This window comes from Nothobranchius furzeri, chromosome 7 (genome assembly GCF_043380555.1).
Source record: "Nothobranchius furzeri strain GRZ-AD chromosome 7, NfurGRZ-RIMD1, whole genome shotgun sequence".
NCBI lineage: Eukaryota > Metazoa > Chordata > Actinopteri > Cyprinodontiformes > Nothobranchiidae > Nothobranchius > Nothobranchius furzeri.
The window spans coordinates 48,181,574-48,197,802 of NC_091747.1; the positions used below are offsets into that span (position 1 = coordinate 48,181,574).

A 16,229-nucleotide genomic window follows, 5' to 3' on the forward strand; every position below is an offset into this window, starting at 1 on the left:
TAATGAGTGGAGGACTCAGGGAAGTGCGGCGGTTTGGCGAGACCGACAATCCTGTGGTCCAATAGTTGCTTTTGAAATGGTCCGAAAAAGGTTATTGACAGCGGCTTTTAGACAAATGTGAGAGAACCAATTTATTCATTTTTCCATTTATTTTTAGTGTCCACAACAAATTTGCCATTGTAGCTTTAATGTTTGTAGAAGCTTTTTGGTGCTGATATGCTGAAGTTTTATCAATGTCCTGAAAAGACCGATTTTGCATGGAGACGCAGCAGCTGAGAGGACCAAGCAGTCGTATCTCCCGTTCACTCAGAACTAAAGTGGAAACAGGGCTGAACAGTCACGACCCAGTGAGATGTTGGTTTCCATCAATACCAGCAGGACCGAGGGCTGCTTTACGAAACAAACAAATGCTAATGTTTGAAAATCTAAACCCTGTGTCACATAAAATTCAGACAATCCACCAATCAAAAATGTCCCAAAGTGATTTATTAAGCATATAAACAACATGTGTTTGTATGCTTGTGTTCATATATCAGAACCCAAATGCGCACCCACGGCCCATCTCCCAGGACCTGGCTGGTTTCTGGGACATGCTCCAGCTGTCCATCGAGAACATTAGCCTGAAGTTTGATGAACTCCACCAACTCAAAGCCAACAACTGGAAACCTCTGACTCCCCCAGAGATTCAGGTGCAGACACTCATGGCAAAAATGAACTTCACAAAACTCATTTCAAATGTCAAATTTTACTTAGTATTAACTTGGAATGCTTTGATAACCTGCATGCATTCTGCTGTCATTACGGTTTAGCTTGAACCATGAAGTCCATAGCTGAGCTTCGTTGTAGCATGCAGACATGTGTTGCATATGCCATGTTGCCTGCCTGACGCCGCTACTTGTGTTGTGTGTTTTTGTTCTGTCTTGTTGACAGTGAGCTGCTTTAAAGAAGCTACTCTACTGCCATGCACCGTTGGGGCCTGTCCATCTCCAATGGTCTTTTACCTCACGCAATGGCCACCATCGTGCTCTCTTACCCACATAGGTGGCTGCCACTGTGAACCATAACTTCATGAAATTGCATGCTCTCACGTTAGCCGCCAACCGCTATCTCTAACATCCATTCAAACTGGATTAGCACCGCCGCTCGTCATTGTGTTTAGCTGGAGGAGTCAGTGGTCCATCTTTAAGACTATTTATCATCCCTATCCAGGAGAGAAGGATGCCCCCTCCTGTCCCAAAGAAGCCCCTGAAGGGCCACCCACTTCTGGCTAGGGACCGCTCTCTGGAGAGCTCTGAGCGCCAGCGTCTGGAGGCTCGCAAACGCCTGCTAGCTGCCAAACGGGCCGCGTCAGTGCGGCAGAGCTCTGCTACCGAAAATGCAGACAGTATCGAGATCTATATTCCCGAGGCACAGACCAGACTCTGAACATAAACACGTGTTCTCCATAAACACAGTAATAGCACTGATCTATGAGGCTAGGGTGCTAACAGAATCGTCTTTTTTGCTCATCACTGTGGGATAATCCACCCTTGATGCTGTCTGAAAAAGTAATGTACCCTACAGTATTTATTTAGTTATTTATATCCCAATTTCCTTCTCTCAGCATTAATGTAGCAAACCCTGATTCTCTTTGTACATCCGCCGGTTCTTCACTCCTAAAAGTATAGCTAACAAACCATGGTGTAAGTGACTTAATGTAAGGAAATCAGGATTTAGTCCTAAACGAAATAAAAAATTAGGTCAAACGTTACAGCAAAGGGGTTAAAACTGCTGTTTCAGTCTTGTCTGTTGCAACTTCAGGAGTCCGACCCTACAGGGAAGGGTTTTCTTGTGAGGCAGAGAGGAAAACGTTGGCCTCTGCCAAGAACGAAAATCGCTGAACAGATCCCTGTTTGAAGGAGCCACAAACTTAATCCGTGTGTGTGTGTGTGAGCGTGAACAGAGTGTGTGTCTTCATCCAGATTTCAAAAGTGCTTCCTATTTTTCTAGAGACTCCAAGGGTCTTGGAGGTAACTGACCATTAAAAGTAGCAGTATACACAAACTGTAAACAAACCAGCCATCCCGACTCATTTTAAACATGTTTGTATAAAGGACATAGAGTAGAGACACGACTCCCATGCTGACACTTATTTTTGTGCTTTTTAACACCTAACCAGTGTTGTGTTCACATTCATCTGTAACAGACTAAGCTAAAATACTGATATTTGGTACAATAACGTAGTTGTATTCTATTTTATTATGTCTTTTTTAGCCAAGAAGGGTTTCTTGGTAGTACTGAGACTACAAAACCAAGAAAAGGAACTATTTCTCCTCCTCACTGTGTGTGCACTATTTCTGCCTCCAAATCAAGCAATTACTGAAGGTCATCCAGAAAAGAAAGTCCTCTTTCTAATATTTTGTATTTTTATTTATTTTTGATTTGGGAGAGAAATGACTGTTTATTGACATTGTGATTATTATTATGATATAATTATTATTATTATTATGCACTGATAATAAGGCCCTTAAACTGTGTCTGTGTTTTTATTTATGGGTTCCTCTGCATGACAGGCAACCTTTGATTTATCTTGTCTGTTTCAGTGATCAGCCTTAATTTCAAATGAGATAGTCGAGCACAACAGCAGTCTCAGGGGAAGAGGCATGTTGAGTGTGTGTTTATGTGAGAATGTGTGATTTCATGTGTTTGTGTGTGTGTGTGTGAGACCCACAGCTTTGTGTCTTGTTGTATATAATCCCTGGCATCAGGATAGGCCATGATTATTAATGATAAAAACCACCTTTCTAACTTTCTTCAGTGTAACAAGGTATTTCTGTCAGCTGCTTGAATGTGGAGACAATCCTGATTTAATCTTATTTATGCCCACGTTAGTTGTCGATAACAAAGTAGCAGGAATTTTGGTGCGTAGTTGTGTTCTCGGTTAAAATCCGATAAAGTTTGTGCCATGCGATGGGCAAAGATGTGATTGTCCTGCTGTTTGTCCTCCTTAAATAGCTAACTGACATTTTCCAAGAGCTTAAGAGGGAAGTTATGATGTACGTTTTGTATTTTATTGAAATTTTAGAAGATTTATATAAAAAGCTATGTAACTTGATGCCATTCTATGTCGATGGTGTGCATTTTTACTTTGAAACTTCACTCAATTGTCTGTATTGATTCCTTATTTATGTTTATTATATTAACATATCAATATGATACTCCTAATATAGCAGGGAGTTAGAAGCCAGAATGTGGAATTCTGATGCTTGTGATGTAGTTACACTTAAAGAGGAAAAACACTCAAATATTTGTACATAAATGAATGTTTCCCTATGTAAATGTAAACTGAAACACAGACGGCATATTAAGCAGATATACATTTTGTAATTAACGTTATTACACAGTTGATGTTACGGCACGTGTATGAGCTCTTATCAGCATTAAAAAAAGGAAAATTGCCATTTATTTGTTGTGTTAATTTCTTTCCTGTCTTCACATGTGTTTTCAATTGGAATTTAATTAAAAAGATTAGTAGGCTGTTTTAAGGCGGTCCCCCTTCCGCAGGGGCAGGTCCCCCGTAATTAGACGGCTCTTTTTTGGCCCTGGCTCAGTCCCTACTCTCCTGCACACACAGCTTCTGGTGGTGATTTGTCATTCACACATCGAGTCATGCTGAGAGAAGGCACGTCGAATTATGGTTTTAAAGGGGTGTGCGGTGGCGATGCAATGGATGTTGCGTTTGTGCACAACCTCATCCTGAGTCAGTCTGCTCGTTTTATGGTCTACCATGGTGGGCTGCCAACTACCTACTGTGTGCCTGGAAGGTCTGTTTAAAACCCCTTCCTGTTTTTTTGTTTTTTTACTGATTACATCACTCAGCCTCAAACCACAAGCTGTCACTTTTGACAGGAAGGAGGAAAATTAGGACAGTGAAAAGCTTTTGTGACCATTTGCTAATGCCTGACAGGGACTGACGTTTAGGAAAGAAATCTGGACAAAAAAACATAAGAGCTCTTACTTCAACTTCTTTGCCTTCAAGTTTTTTAATAAACATTTCAAAATAAAAGCATCAGTCAGCTCTTTACTTTGAACAATAATACTAAAATATTCATTTGTGTTGGCTATTTATGCCACTATAGTTTGGCCTAGTGGTATTTCATTTCTTTTATTCTTAGTTATACAACACAAATACCAGTTTCTACTGTATGTATAAAAAAAGAGTATTTCAGCTGTTTTCAGAAGAAGCATTTTTTATATAGCACTTAAGATAAAAACTCAAAAGAACAAAATCATTTATTTTAAAGTATATAACTCATTTTTAAAAAATCTTAACAATTGAGGAAATAGAAAAAACATAAAATTAGGACACAAAAGAATAAGAAAAAAGTAATAAATTTCACATCTGGCCCAAACGTATTGTTGCTTATTTATTCAAATAATACAAAATAATTTATTGACTAACTTTGTTGTTAGTTAAGAAAAAAAATATTAAATTTGGGAGAAAAACGAGAAAAACAATTTGCAAATGAAGCCTCGGGTCCTGCTGTGGTCGGTGAGGAAACCTTTAGAACAGCAACAGGAGCAGAATGAAACATCTGTCTGCTTTGTCTTCAACCTCTGCTGTGAGCCATTGAGATGCATCACCCCCTGCCAGCGTAAAACTGTTGACGTCTGCTGTTTGCCCGTGTTAATTTATGCAGGATTATGCTAATTTATCAGAAGCTGCAGTAGAAACCTCTCACACCCAGGAAGGCCTCGTGTAAATGCCTTGCTGAAAGAGTTGTCGTATTCCGGTTATTCTTTTATTTACCAAATGTTCGAAGTCCTGAGAGAATAAATGACAAATGACCTGCACTTGTATAGCAGCTTTCAGAGTCAGAAGACTCCAAAGCTCTTTGCACTACAGTGAATCATGCATCCATTAATACCCATTCACACTCTGACCGATGTGTGAAATCTTCAAAATTTTGTGGGATTTGCAATAAATACTGCAAGTGTAAATTTATAAACAGCAATTACGGAGTAATCGCCCTTTCCGGAAGTACATAGGATTCTTTAGAAATCCGTGAATGTCTTACCCTATCGAAAATTTACGATTCTGAAATATATGTCTATATTAGGTATTTGGAGATAAAAATTGCCGGTTGCAGGGACCGAATCCAAAATGTTGCCAAAGGGTTGTTAAGATTTCGGTGGGAACAGGCGTCTTCTTGACCAAATCTACGACCACCACCACTCCCTCCAACTGCCGCTGTACAGGTAGTTATTGTCCATTTTTATTAGAGGTGAACTGATTAATATATTGTGATATTGATTTGAGGCCACATCACCCAGCCCTAATGTAGGCAATACGTAATTTTTTTTTGCCAAGTCCGCTTCCCGTCCCGTGGTCTCGTGCAATATAAATCGAGCTAGCTTGGCATTAGCCAATAGCGTTAAACATTCACTTACGTACAGATGTCACTCACAGGGCATGCATGCGTACTTGCAGGAGACATATTTAATGAAAAAAATGATGTAGGATAATTGTAAAACCATGTGTTTTAGTTTTTTGGCAAACAAAAGGTGTTTCCACCTGTAATCACGCAAGTTGGCAGAGGGGCTTTTGGTGCAGTACATTTTTCCCGTCTCTAGATGGTGCCCTCTGAGAAAAAACTCTGGATTCCTGCTTTAGGTAATCGGAGTATAGAAAAGGTGATTCACGATGAGATGTAGAAAAAACAAAACTTTATTTGAATCCCATGTGACCCCTACTTGCCACAAACATTGCACAGTATGAAAAGAAATCACATCATTGGGCATCGTGTCATCGACTATACACGAAATCCTATTAAACATAAAAATGCTTGTTTTCTTTTTTTTGGTGATTTCAAAAAAGGCTATCTTTGTAAGGTCGCAAAACATCAAATATAAAACAAAGAACATCTGTAGTGTTGCTTTCCAGTCCACTGGCCATTGGGTTTCTCACTGAGTGATGGGACGAACTTGCTACATCTGAAATATCCCTTGGTATAAAAACAAAAGTAGTAAAAACAAACGCTTTTTCTTTTTAAAACAGCTAATTACAAAACCCAAAGCTAAACTCATGAAGACACTTTAACTACAGTAGTGAGTATGTATTTCTTCTGATACTGAAGTATGTTTAAGACACTGAGATGACCTTCCTCTGCCTTTACTGTGCAAACGAACGAGGCAGACTAATCAGATCTCTGAAATGTTAAACCGTAAACAAGTTGGTGCCGCGACCCGTCTGCACTACTGCTCTAACTTTCTAAAGTGAAAAACATACAGACAGGCAGCATTTCTTTGATAACATTTTTGGTCCCTGTGTGCAAATAAAATACACATGTAGATACATACGCATGTATATGAAATGACTAAACTTACAGCCAAGGCACCTCGATACAGTTTTTTTCTTTAAAAAACATCCTCGTCATAGTGACTGGTATACCAAAAATAGAAATGATCAGGCGTTCGTGTGGATTTATTCTCTGGTTCGTGCAGACGAGTCACTGAAGTCCCATAGTCTCACCCCTCCCCTCTGTTTAGGAGACCAGCTGCTTGGCCTGCAGCTCCATCTCCGCAGCCCGTTTCAGGGCCACATCCACCAGGAGCTGGAAGCCGCTGAAGTCCTGTGTGAGGTCTGGAGGAGTTGGGGGAGGGGTGTTAAACAGCCCACTGCGGGGGCTCAGGTTGCCCTCCATGCTGGTGCTGCTGAGGATGGTGGTGGTTGTGAGCGGCTGGTTGCCGTGCCCTTCATCCCGGCACCTGAGAAGTGCCTGAGCCTGCACGGACAGCAACAGCTCGGCTGCCCTGTCACAGTTCATCCCGGGCACCGATGCATGCGGGGCCATCGGGTTGGCGTGCATCGCCGTGGTGACAGTAGTGTGACAGATGACAGACGGCCGATTCGGAATGACACCAGCAGCGGGGGAAGAGGACGTCGAAGAGGGCAGGGAGGGGGACTTCCTCAGGACACCGGGCATGGTGGGGTCGAAACTCGAAGGGTGGAGGATCCGTTTGTCGCAGCTCTCCTCCGAGCCCGATGCGGCACCGCTGTGCTTCGGGGACTGGGAGCTGTCGGAGAAGCTGTCCCCGCTCTTGCTACCTTTCCTGGAGATGGTGAACTGGTTGGGGTCTTTGCCGTCTTTTCTTAACATCTCCGGGAGAAGTCGCCGCCGGGCATTAATGAACCAGTTGCACACCTGGGAAAAAGAAAACCCATGCTGTTAAAACACCATCAAATCTGTTGGCAGACACATCACCAAAATAAAAGAACGCATTTTAAAGCCTTTGCTTTCATTCCTGTAAATAAAAAGCTCTGAGCAAGAAGCAATCTCCTTTGTTGCAGCACTAATGACGGTCGTCTCCCATCTTTCTTTCCTTGCTCCTCCAGGCTAGTCGTAACTGGCTCAGGGAGGCCTGTAACTCTAACTATGTAAATGACTCTGCATTGTTCCCAGACAGCTGGGATGGAACGGGGCTGGAGGGAGGGAAATTCCTGTCCAAGTGTTTCAGCCAAACCCACAGCTCTCAGGGAGTGAGTTTACTCACGTCGTCTCATACACTTTTGTGTGCGTTGCAACACCCGAGCTGGCTCAGATGACCTTCAATTCACTGTTGACGTGTTTTGCTTGCCGTCTTGACAGGAAATGACTCAGTCAAGCTCACACTTGTTTCCCTTTGAGTTTTTCTTTTCTTTACAGAGGTTTGTTTTTATTCTTGTGGTTTGCTGGCGATTAAAGCTCAGGCAATCACGATGTTTGTGTCAAACGTCATACCTGCAACGTGGAGAGCTGAGTCTGCTTGGAGAGGAGAGCTTTCTCCTGCTCGGAGGGGTAAGCGTTGTAGCGGTGCTCGTACAGCCAGTCTCGGAGGATCTGGACCGACTCTTTGGGCAGGTTCCCTCTCCGTTTCCTCTTCCCATTGCTCCCGCCACTTGAAGACAGATCCAGAGGGGCATCCACGCTGTCCTCGTCGTCGGTCTCGCTCCCTGACAGCATAGTCAAACCTGCATGGTAAAGGGGAAAGCGCGTTAAGAAGATCTTCTTGGTGTTGTCAAAGTCTCACGCAGGCCGTCTGGGAGGCAGCTGAGGTGTCAGAAGCAAGCTGTCAGGTTCAGCCATGTGATTCATATACGGAGCTGAGGAGGAGGAAGGAACGGAGGGAAAGGAAGGCGTACGTCACAAAGGCTCGTCTGAGGCCGTGTCAGTTATAAAGCCTGCCTCAGCCAGACTGAAAACCGATGAGATTTTGTTTAGGAACAACAGATTAAAGAGCAGCTTCAACTGGTTTGGATTTAATCAAAGTGATCAAACAAGGCCTTTGCATTGGTTTAAACAGAGTAACTCTAATGACACCCCACAGGCTCACACACCCTGTTTTAATCCTACTTTTTCCTGTCATCGGACATGTGCGCTGCACGATCCGAAATATTAATAAGAAATCTGGATCGTTAGGAGACTTTTGGCTGCTCAATGAAACTTCCAAGTCATTCTTTTGGAGCAATAGCCAAACAAGTTGCCATGACGGCAACCAAAAAGCTCAAACTGGTCCCAAAACAATACAAAAACAGAAACATTTGACCCTGTGATCTAAGAAATCTGGATTTAATGAGACTTTGGCCCAACTTTTTGGTCGTTATTTATAGTTTAAGACCAAAAATCATCCATCCCGGTTTAAATGCGTCAAAATAATCACTAAAAATGACATTTATGTGCAGATAAAAGAAGTGTGCACTTGAACAATGTAGTGGGAAAGGAGTATGAAAGTTCCCAACAGGATGAGGTAATTACGTATGGGGCAGGGGAAGGGGGAGGGGAGACCTGTTGCAAATCAGCGTCTCCAGACTAAACAAAAGAACCCAGGGCTGCGTGCTTCTTTGTATGCTCTTCAAAAAGTTTCCAAGCGCAAAAAAGCGAATTTTGCGTCAACTGAAACATTGGAAGTGAGCGGAAAGCGCAAAAAAGTGTCCGAACAGCACGAAGGAGCTGGCTTTGAAAGTTTAAAAGAACTTGTGAGCGGGTTTCTATTGTGTGTGCGTAAACGCGCTGCACCACGAGGTCCATGAACAACAGCAACTTAACACAATGAGGTCAGGGTGAATATTAGCCTACTTTTAGGTTTCTGTCGCATTTAAACGACCCGAGCTTGTTTGCGTTCGTATTAAACACCAAAAAGATGCAGAAAAGTCTCGTTTGACGCATTAAAATGTAAAAAACGCACAAACTCTTGAACGTGTCGCCCACCTTTTGAAGTAAAGCAAAAATGTGTCAGTTTGTCACGAATTCAGTGCCCCTTAATCGGGATTTTCAAAGTAAAACGAGCATATTTTGCTCACTGAAGCGATTTTATTCGCTTTAAAGTTCGCTAAATTGCAACTTGACCGAGAAAAAAGATGAAAATCATCTGTGTGCGTTTACCAGACGAATGAAATGTATAATAAATGAGGTGGTTTTGAAGCGAAAGGTGAAAAAGAGCCAGATCGAGGGTTGACAACGCGCCAGCACATGGTCGCAAAAATCCCCCTGTCATGTCTGGAAAGGAAACAATAGGCTGCATGGTTTTCGCATGAGGGGGGAACTGTTCGCTTTAACAACACAAGTCGTATTTTTAAATCACATCTCCAACAGGAACATCCCACTTACCCTTTTTTGTCTTCATCTCCGTCCGAAAAAATGCCCACAAATTCCTCGTCGAGCGTAGAAGCAGATAAATCTCTTTAGTGTTTTCTTTTCTCCAGCGTCTTCCCGAAAATCCTTATTCATCAAAAGCCCTCCGTTTTGGATTAGTGTGTTTTTTTGTATTTCTCCCCTTCTTGTCCTTGTTAGGAGTCTCGGCGGTGAGGATGAAGAGGAAGAGGGGGTTACCTGAGATCTCTGCGCGTCCCTTCGGCTCCGAGCCCTTTCCTCATTGACTGTGTGTGTGTTTGATCCTGAAACTGGGTGACAGCTATCTTTGACAGCTGCGTGACTCAACGCACAAAGATCCTCCCACCATGTTGAGCAGGGGAGAAAATCTCTGACATCAGCGTGGCTTGTTCCACTGACATGATGAAAATACAGTTTTGTAAGCTTTAACCGCTCCATGATCTCTAATATACATAATAATGTTTTTAACAACAAAAAAAATCAAGAGTTTTATTTATTATCCAAGACAAAACAACAGGCTGTTGGAGCACTGCGGATCCTGTGAGAAATCACATTTTGATGATGGCAAAACCGATCTTGTTGCAGCTTTATGTGATTAAAATTAAGAATTATTTTTTTGTTGATTCCCTTCTGAAAATCAAATTGTTTTTATTATTTTTATTTTTTTTTGCATATCTGTGTCATGTAAACACCTCCTAATTGGCCGTAGTGGTGGTATAAACGTTCAGTTTCGCGGCAGTCCATGCTACTAAAACCAAAAACAACCCTGCAAGAGCAAAAAAAAAAAAAAAACTAATGCCTTAATTTGTATGCCGTGCACAACCTTGCGACAGCTGCTGTGGCTTCGAGTCTGCATGATTTTGATCCAAACAAGTACCCTTTCCCCATATTTGGTGCGAAATGTCGTCATCTCGTGGTCAGAGCTAGTCCTGCGTTTAAATTAAATAAAGCTCATGGAGCATACCGGGCTCCCCCTGGTGGTTGTTATGCTACAGTGCAGCCAGAGCTTTCAGAAATCTGGCTTGTCAAAATAAAAATTAAGCATAAAACCCAATTTGTTCTCCTTTTTATAGAAGTAACATTTAAACATGAAAACGATTTTGGCCATTTTTCTTAAAGACGAGGCTTTTAGAAATATTTTTAAAAACGTTTTCAAGCACACACCACACAATCTGCCATCATAGTCATGTATTTAAACCAGAAAAAAACTCAACCTAAAGACATTTAATTTTAAAAATCACATATTAGCACATACCAGTTCAATCAGGAGTAATATAATAAATTAGAAATAAAAAAGGTAACGTGAAACATGTAAAAATCATAGACCTATTTTTTTCTTTCAAACATGATCAATATATACAAGAGCCGTGCACATTACATGAGTGATCTTAAATTTAAATAAATAAAATATTGGGATTAAAAGATTACAAGAAAATTTGGCTCATTTGAAGTAAACTTAAATAAATCAAAGGTGCTTTAAAACTACAGTTCTATAGATTTATGTTAACAAATACAATACTAGTTATTACTTTGGATTTAAAGACGGTTGTAGAGTGATATAAAACAGCAGTGAGGTGACTTTTAGCACCAAGATGCCTGGCAAACTCCAGAAGCTTCCAACAGTCTGAGGTAAATATAGCCTCATAAACAAGTGTGTTGTTACAAAGTCTGATAGCTTAGTGTCTGTCAGCTATCAATCAGGAAATGTATAATAAAATACTTTTAAACCATTTTCCCTTTGCATGTTGTCCATATAAAACACTTGTTTATGCGAACATGGATTGTGAAAGGAGGTTATATTAATAGTTGAGAAGTTAGATTGTTATTGACGTGTAAATCGAAAATGGTCAATCCACTTTGATTTGATTGGTAGCTTAACTAAACCTGCCAAGCCAGACTATATTTGCGAAGCAAGAATTTGGTCTAGTTCACTAAACTAAGCTTAACGTTTTTCGAGCTCTGAACTTGACCAATGGGGCGACACAGCTCTGCCGAGCAAGGGTGAGAACATGATTCAGATTAGTAAAACTGTCATGCATTGCTTTACGCGTTGTCACTCCTCTTTCTGGACCGTGATGCACTGCTTCAGTTATGCTCACAGGCCATAAATAAAAAGTAAACAAACCGCAGCGAGGACAGAGCGGGAGTTGCGTCAACTTCCCTGTTCCCTAAAACCAAACCGGAAATGGGATTATTTACGTTCAAAATAAAGGAGTAACAACATGCTTGTTTGTTTGTGTTTAGTCTTTACAAGGTTTTTATATTTTTACATCTTAATTTATGTTAATAAACAAACGATAATCAGTTTTTAAAAAGACGGCTCCATAAACAGTGAACGGTTTTAATTTCGCATTGGGTTTTGTTTTGAAACAATGTTTACCGGAAGCTGTTAAGATTGCATTCTAATTGACGGAAACGTACATTTCTAGTCCTAAATCTAAAATTAGGGAGGCACCCCCAACTGCAAGTGACGCAAGGAGCCTAAAGTGGACGCCGTCGTCGTCTCTGTGAGTGAATGATACCAGGACCTGGGGTCATGGAGACCCTCGCTACAACTTGGCCGATGTGGATGACTCGGGGGGTAATTTTAGCCATTGTTGTCATCTTTCGTGACGGCCCGCTGCAGTAGGCGTTCAATATAAAGCCCCCGCTTGTAAAATGCAGCTGTACAACAGTGTGCTGACACACTACCCGAAGTCGTCTCGTAGAGTTACAATCACTTTGTCACCCGGGAACGAGACGACGCAAAGTTCCTCCGAGCTCGGCGGAGCGGGACTTCCACAACTTCCAGCAGCCAACTGCGGCGAGACTGCGCCTTCTTCTTCCGCAAACATGCCTGCGTTTTCGTCTTACGAAGGTTCGCCATTGAGCCCGATTTACTTCACATCGACCGCGGAGATATTAATCCGCAAACCCGGCGGAGTGGAGAGGAACAAACCGCCCTCGCATATCTGCAGTGACTCTGATGTTTTTCAAGAGCTCGTGGATCACGTGGCAAACGGGACAGAGGAGGTTTTTCCAGACTTGTCACTAGTTGGGAATGTTTTCAAGAGCAGCGAGTCGCTGGTTGATGCAATTAAAGCTGAGGGTTCATGTGAGGATAACGCCTCTACTGCCCCCTTTCAGATCAGTGGATGGGCCCCACCATCAGAGCCCGCTCCACCCACTTCAGCCCACCTCAAAGACATTGAAAACCAACATTTTAGTGATAAGAAAGAAGTTATCGTTGCACCAGATGAGAAACAGGCCTTCGAGCTCAGCGTTCTCCAGGAATCTGCTCCACCAAGAGGCCAGGAGAAGGTGAATGTAAACGCCAAGGTGTCTCGGCACCTGGCTGAGGTGGAGAAACAGAACATGTACTTCCAGGAGAGGTGCAAATACAGGTACCACATCATTCCAGATGGCAACTGTCTGTACAGAGCTGTGTGCAAGGCCACGTCCGGGGACCAGGCGGGACACGGAGAGCTGAGGGAGCAGACCGTCCACCATATCGCAGACCATCTGGACGATTTCATCCCAATCATCGAAGGGGATGTGGGGGAGTTCCTGATCAACGCGGCGCAGGATGGCGCCTGGGCTGGTTATCCAGAGCTTCTCGCCATGAGCCAGATGCTGAACATCAACATCCACCTGACAACAGGGGGGAGTCTGGAGAGCCCCACGGTCTCAACCATGGTCCACTACCTGGGGGAAGAGGACGTGTCCAAACAGGCTATCTGGCTGAGTTGGCTCAGCAACGGTCACTATGACGTCATTTTGGACAAGTGTCTCCCTAACCCGGAGTACGAGGACTGGTGTCGACAGTCGCAGTTGCAACGGAAACGAGATGAGGAACTAGCCAAGTCCATGGCAGCCTCATTATCCAAGATGTACTTGGAACAAAATGGATCTGTGTGACTGAAGTCGACTGTTGTGTTTTGTTTTATACAGAATGAGATTATTTGTCCTGCTTAGTTTCTACCTGCTTTACATTATTTTTATAAGATTCCTACTGAGAAGGTGCAGTGCACAGGCTTTTGTATGAACCAGGATTCCCAGATGATTTGAAAAAGTACACCCGTTTCTCCAGATTTGTTTTGGTTACGTTGACAAGTTACAGTTTTTGTCTGCGTGCTTTTGGAGTGTACAGTATTTATTTGCCTTTGTTTTTTGGACTTGCTTTGTTGGCAGCTGCCAAATATTTTTACAGGATAGTTTTCCTATTTTATCTTGTTTTATCTGTTTTTTTCTCTCTTTGCACAAAAGGCTTGTTTGAATTGCTCAGCGTGTTAATGATTCCAGTTCTCTTCGAGTTATCCATAAAATGATTCTTAAAAATACAATTTGGGGGAAAACTGAATTGCTGTTTGTTTACATTTAATTTTTTACAACTGCTTATCTGGTGATAGTGTTTGGCATGCTAATGTGGGTCGGATAAGATCTGATTCGCTACTATTTGGGTCTCTCAAAGTGGAAAAAAAATCGGACTTTTAACTCCTGGTTCAGCGTTACTCATTTGTTTACACTATTACATGTACATGGTGACTCAAACTGCTACTCCTACACATTCTTTCACACCAAGGTCCAGAGGCCGATCTCTGACAGCTAATCTGGTTTTGACTGTTATGTTGGAGAGTTTGATTTTTATGCAAATTTACAAAGCGAGAAATTAAAATAACATTTTAAACATGTAAAATATTCTTAGAAGTGACTCCGCATCTAGATCTGTTTTTGCTGAAATAGGATTTTTAAAACTAAATAGGACTGAAAGTTGAACCTTACCTGCCAAGTAAGTTTGGAAACATTTAGTTTGAAGAAGAAGCGTGTTACGTTCCCGACAGGAGGTGTTAAAATGTGAAGGAGGGGGTAACACAAGAAACATGATAGTGGGTTAAAATGGGTTTGATTGTCAAAAAGGTTTGAAAACAAGCGTGCAAACAGATGGTAAGCATTACTAAAATAATGCCAAACAAAAAAAAAAAACTCAAAAAGGTTAACATTAAAAGACCAATTACCAACATTTAAAAACACCTGGTTAAAACTTATTCTAAAAGTTTTACCAAAACAGAAGGTGTTTCAAAATCCATGTTGATAAAAGTTCTAAAACAATCTATTGACATAAAACACCTGGTTGCAACTTTACCGAACAGAAGGTGTTTGAAATCAGAGTCAATAAAATTGCATCAAACTAAGTTAACCTTTCAATATCAACAGATCCCTCTGGATTGTCTAATAGAGCTTCAACATTTCTGTTTTAAACTCACAAAACAAAGGGGGTGAAAACAAAATGAGGCCTGGAGGACAGCAGAAACCCCTGCACTGCGGAAGGCACAGCCTTTATCCCAGGTGTGGGTCGTCAGAGGGATTCATCTCAGCTGTGCTCCTCAGCAGCCTGGAAGAGAGGAGGAGGAGGGGCGGTGTCAGGCTGATCAGCAGGGCTGGGTGATCCTGGCTCCTGCATCCAAAGTGGCCAGGCTGGTGGCCATAACAAAGCAAAATCATCTTAAAGAACACACAGAAGATCTTTTGCTATTTTATCTGATCCTACAAAGATTTTAGGAAGTGGTCTATAGAGAGCAGCCATTTGAAAGGAAAGTTTCTTGACAAGTACTGATTGTAGACTTTCACGTACGCCAACACGTGGTTAGTAACTCATACTGCCGTTCACTGTATGGAGTAATAGTTTTATTGAAAATAATATTTCATTTTAAATGTGTGAAATACAAATTTTAAAGTTAATACACACGCTCATACAAGTGGACATTTGAAAGACGTAGAAGAAATCATGACAAACAAGATGAAAAAGCATTCCTAATGGGGTCTGATGGGCCCCATCTGTTTTTTTTTTAGATTTTCACCACCTGTCACGTGGACCCCAAGGAATAACCACCAACACTGCTCAACCATCTCCACCTCAGCAGGAAGTGGAACACTTGGGGGGGGTCCTGATGCATGGAAAGGGGAATTTTTGCTTCTGAAACATTAAATCCTAAATAAGTCACCCCACTTTAGGAAGAAGACACAAATCTAATTCATAGTTAAATAATTACATATCTTCAGACTTCCAGGCAGCTCATTGACCCCCGATGGGAGGCCCTTTCCTAAAATGCGTTTTGTTTCCACCAGATGGCGATGTAGGCTCCATATTTCCCCACCATTGTTTTATTGTTGCCATTAGCGTTTTTATTTCTTTTTCATGTTCTTTCTTGTTTTTCAGAGCTGAAAACGAAATTCTTTCAGGAATTTCCTCCGAGTTACTCCCAAAAAAGTTTAAGGACGTTCCAAAAGTGATAAAATGTTGGGGATGGTTTTTGAAAGTTTTGAGGTAATGAAAAATAGCACCACTTAATTTATTAAGTTACGTGTGTGTGTGTGACGTCATCAGCCTCTTGCAAGACCTAAACTTATATAAAGATAATTTCGTGCGAACATGCCTCATTAATCCTCATCATGGCGTCGTTATTGATGTTTCATCTGAACGCTTTACAGAGATGACGTAACGCTGCAGTCAGCGGCACGAGACTGAAAGTTTTCGTCTTTTATTTTTAATACGGGAGAAGAAGAAAACGGTTCCCCTGTTTTCGTCGTTTTTAACGGGGACCGTAAAGAAGCTGGCGGAGC

At 41.9% G+C, this 16,229-nt stretch overlaps 3 protein-coding genes across 8 annotated transcripts in view; 2 read left to right on the forward strand and 1 right to left on the reverse strand.

Annotated features, from left to right (window-relative positions):
* dlgap1b (discs, large (Drosophila) homolog-associated protein 1b) overlaps positions 1 to 3,440 on the forward strand; it is a 171,905-nt gene extending 168,465 nt beyond the window's left edge. For 4 of the 6 annotated variants that reach the window (XM_070553153.1, XM_070553151.1, XM_070553154.1 and 1 more), the window contains 2 exons: positions 537 to 689; positions 1,210 to 3,440. In XM_070553153.1, coding sequence (XP_070409254.1) covers positions 537 to 689; positions 1,210 to 1,425 — 369 coding nt within the window. In that variant the 3' untranslated portion in view covers positions 1,426 to 3,440. Of the gene's footprint in view, positions 1 to 536; positions 690 to 930 lie in introns of all 6 variants that reach the window. The other 2 variants (XM_070553156.1, XM_070553155.1) reach the window with 2 other exon arrangements.
* A 2,249-nt stretch (positions 3,441 to 5,689) lies between these two features.
* tgif1 (TGFB-induced factor homeobox 1) lies at positions 5,690 to 10,386 on the reverse strand. Its single transcript, XM_015954612.3, has 3 exons — positions 9,627 to 10,386; positions 7,761 to 7,990; positions 5,690 to 7,184 (listed from the first exon to the last, which is right to left on the reverse strand). Exons 1-3 carry the CDS (start codon positions 9,640 to 9,642, stop codon positions 6,525 to 6,527), a joined length of 906 nt encoding a protein of 301 aa, XP_015810098.1. The 5' UTR covers positions 9,643 to 10,386; the 3' UTR covers positions 5,690 to 6,524.
* Positions 10,387 to 11,927: 1,541 nt separating this feature from the next.
* On the forward strand, positions 11,928 to 13,968 carry LOC107382470 (OTU domain-containing protein 1). Its single transcript, XM_015954611.3, has one exon. The coding sequence runs from the start codon at positions 12,288 to 12,290 to the stop codon at positions 13,524 to 13,526; it is 1,239 nt and encodes a 412-aa protein (XP_015810097.3). The 5' UTR covers positions 11,928 to 12,287; the 3' UTR covers positions 13,527 to 13,968.
* Positions 13,969 to 16,229: the final 2,261 nt, after the last annotated feature.

Bases quoted from the DNA above. Each gene is read 5' to 3' on its own strand.
- LOC107382470 (XM_015954611.3), top strand. From the start codon at position 12,288: ATGCAGCTGTACAACAGTGTGCTGACACACTACCCGAAGTCGTCTCGT.
- tgif1 (XM_015954612.3), bottom strand. The intron at 7,185-7,760 runs GTATGACGTTTG...TCTTTTTCCCAG, and splicing joins CTCAGCTCTCCACGTTGCAG to GTGTGCAACTGGTTCATTAA.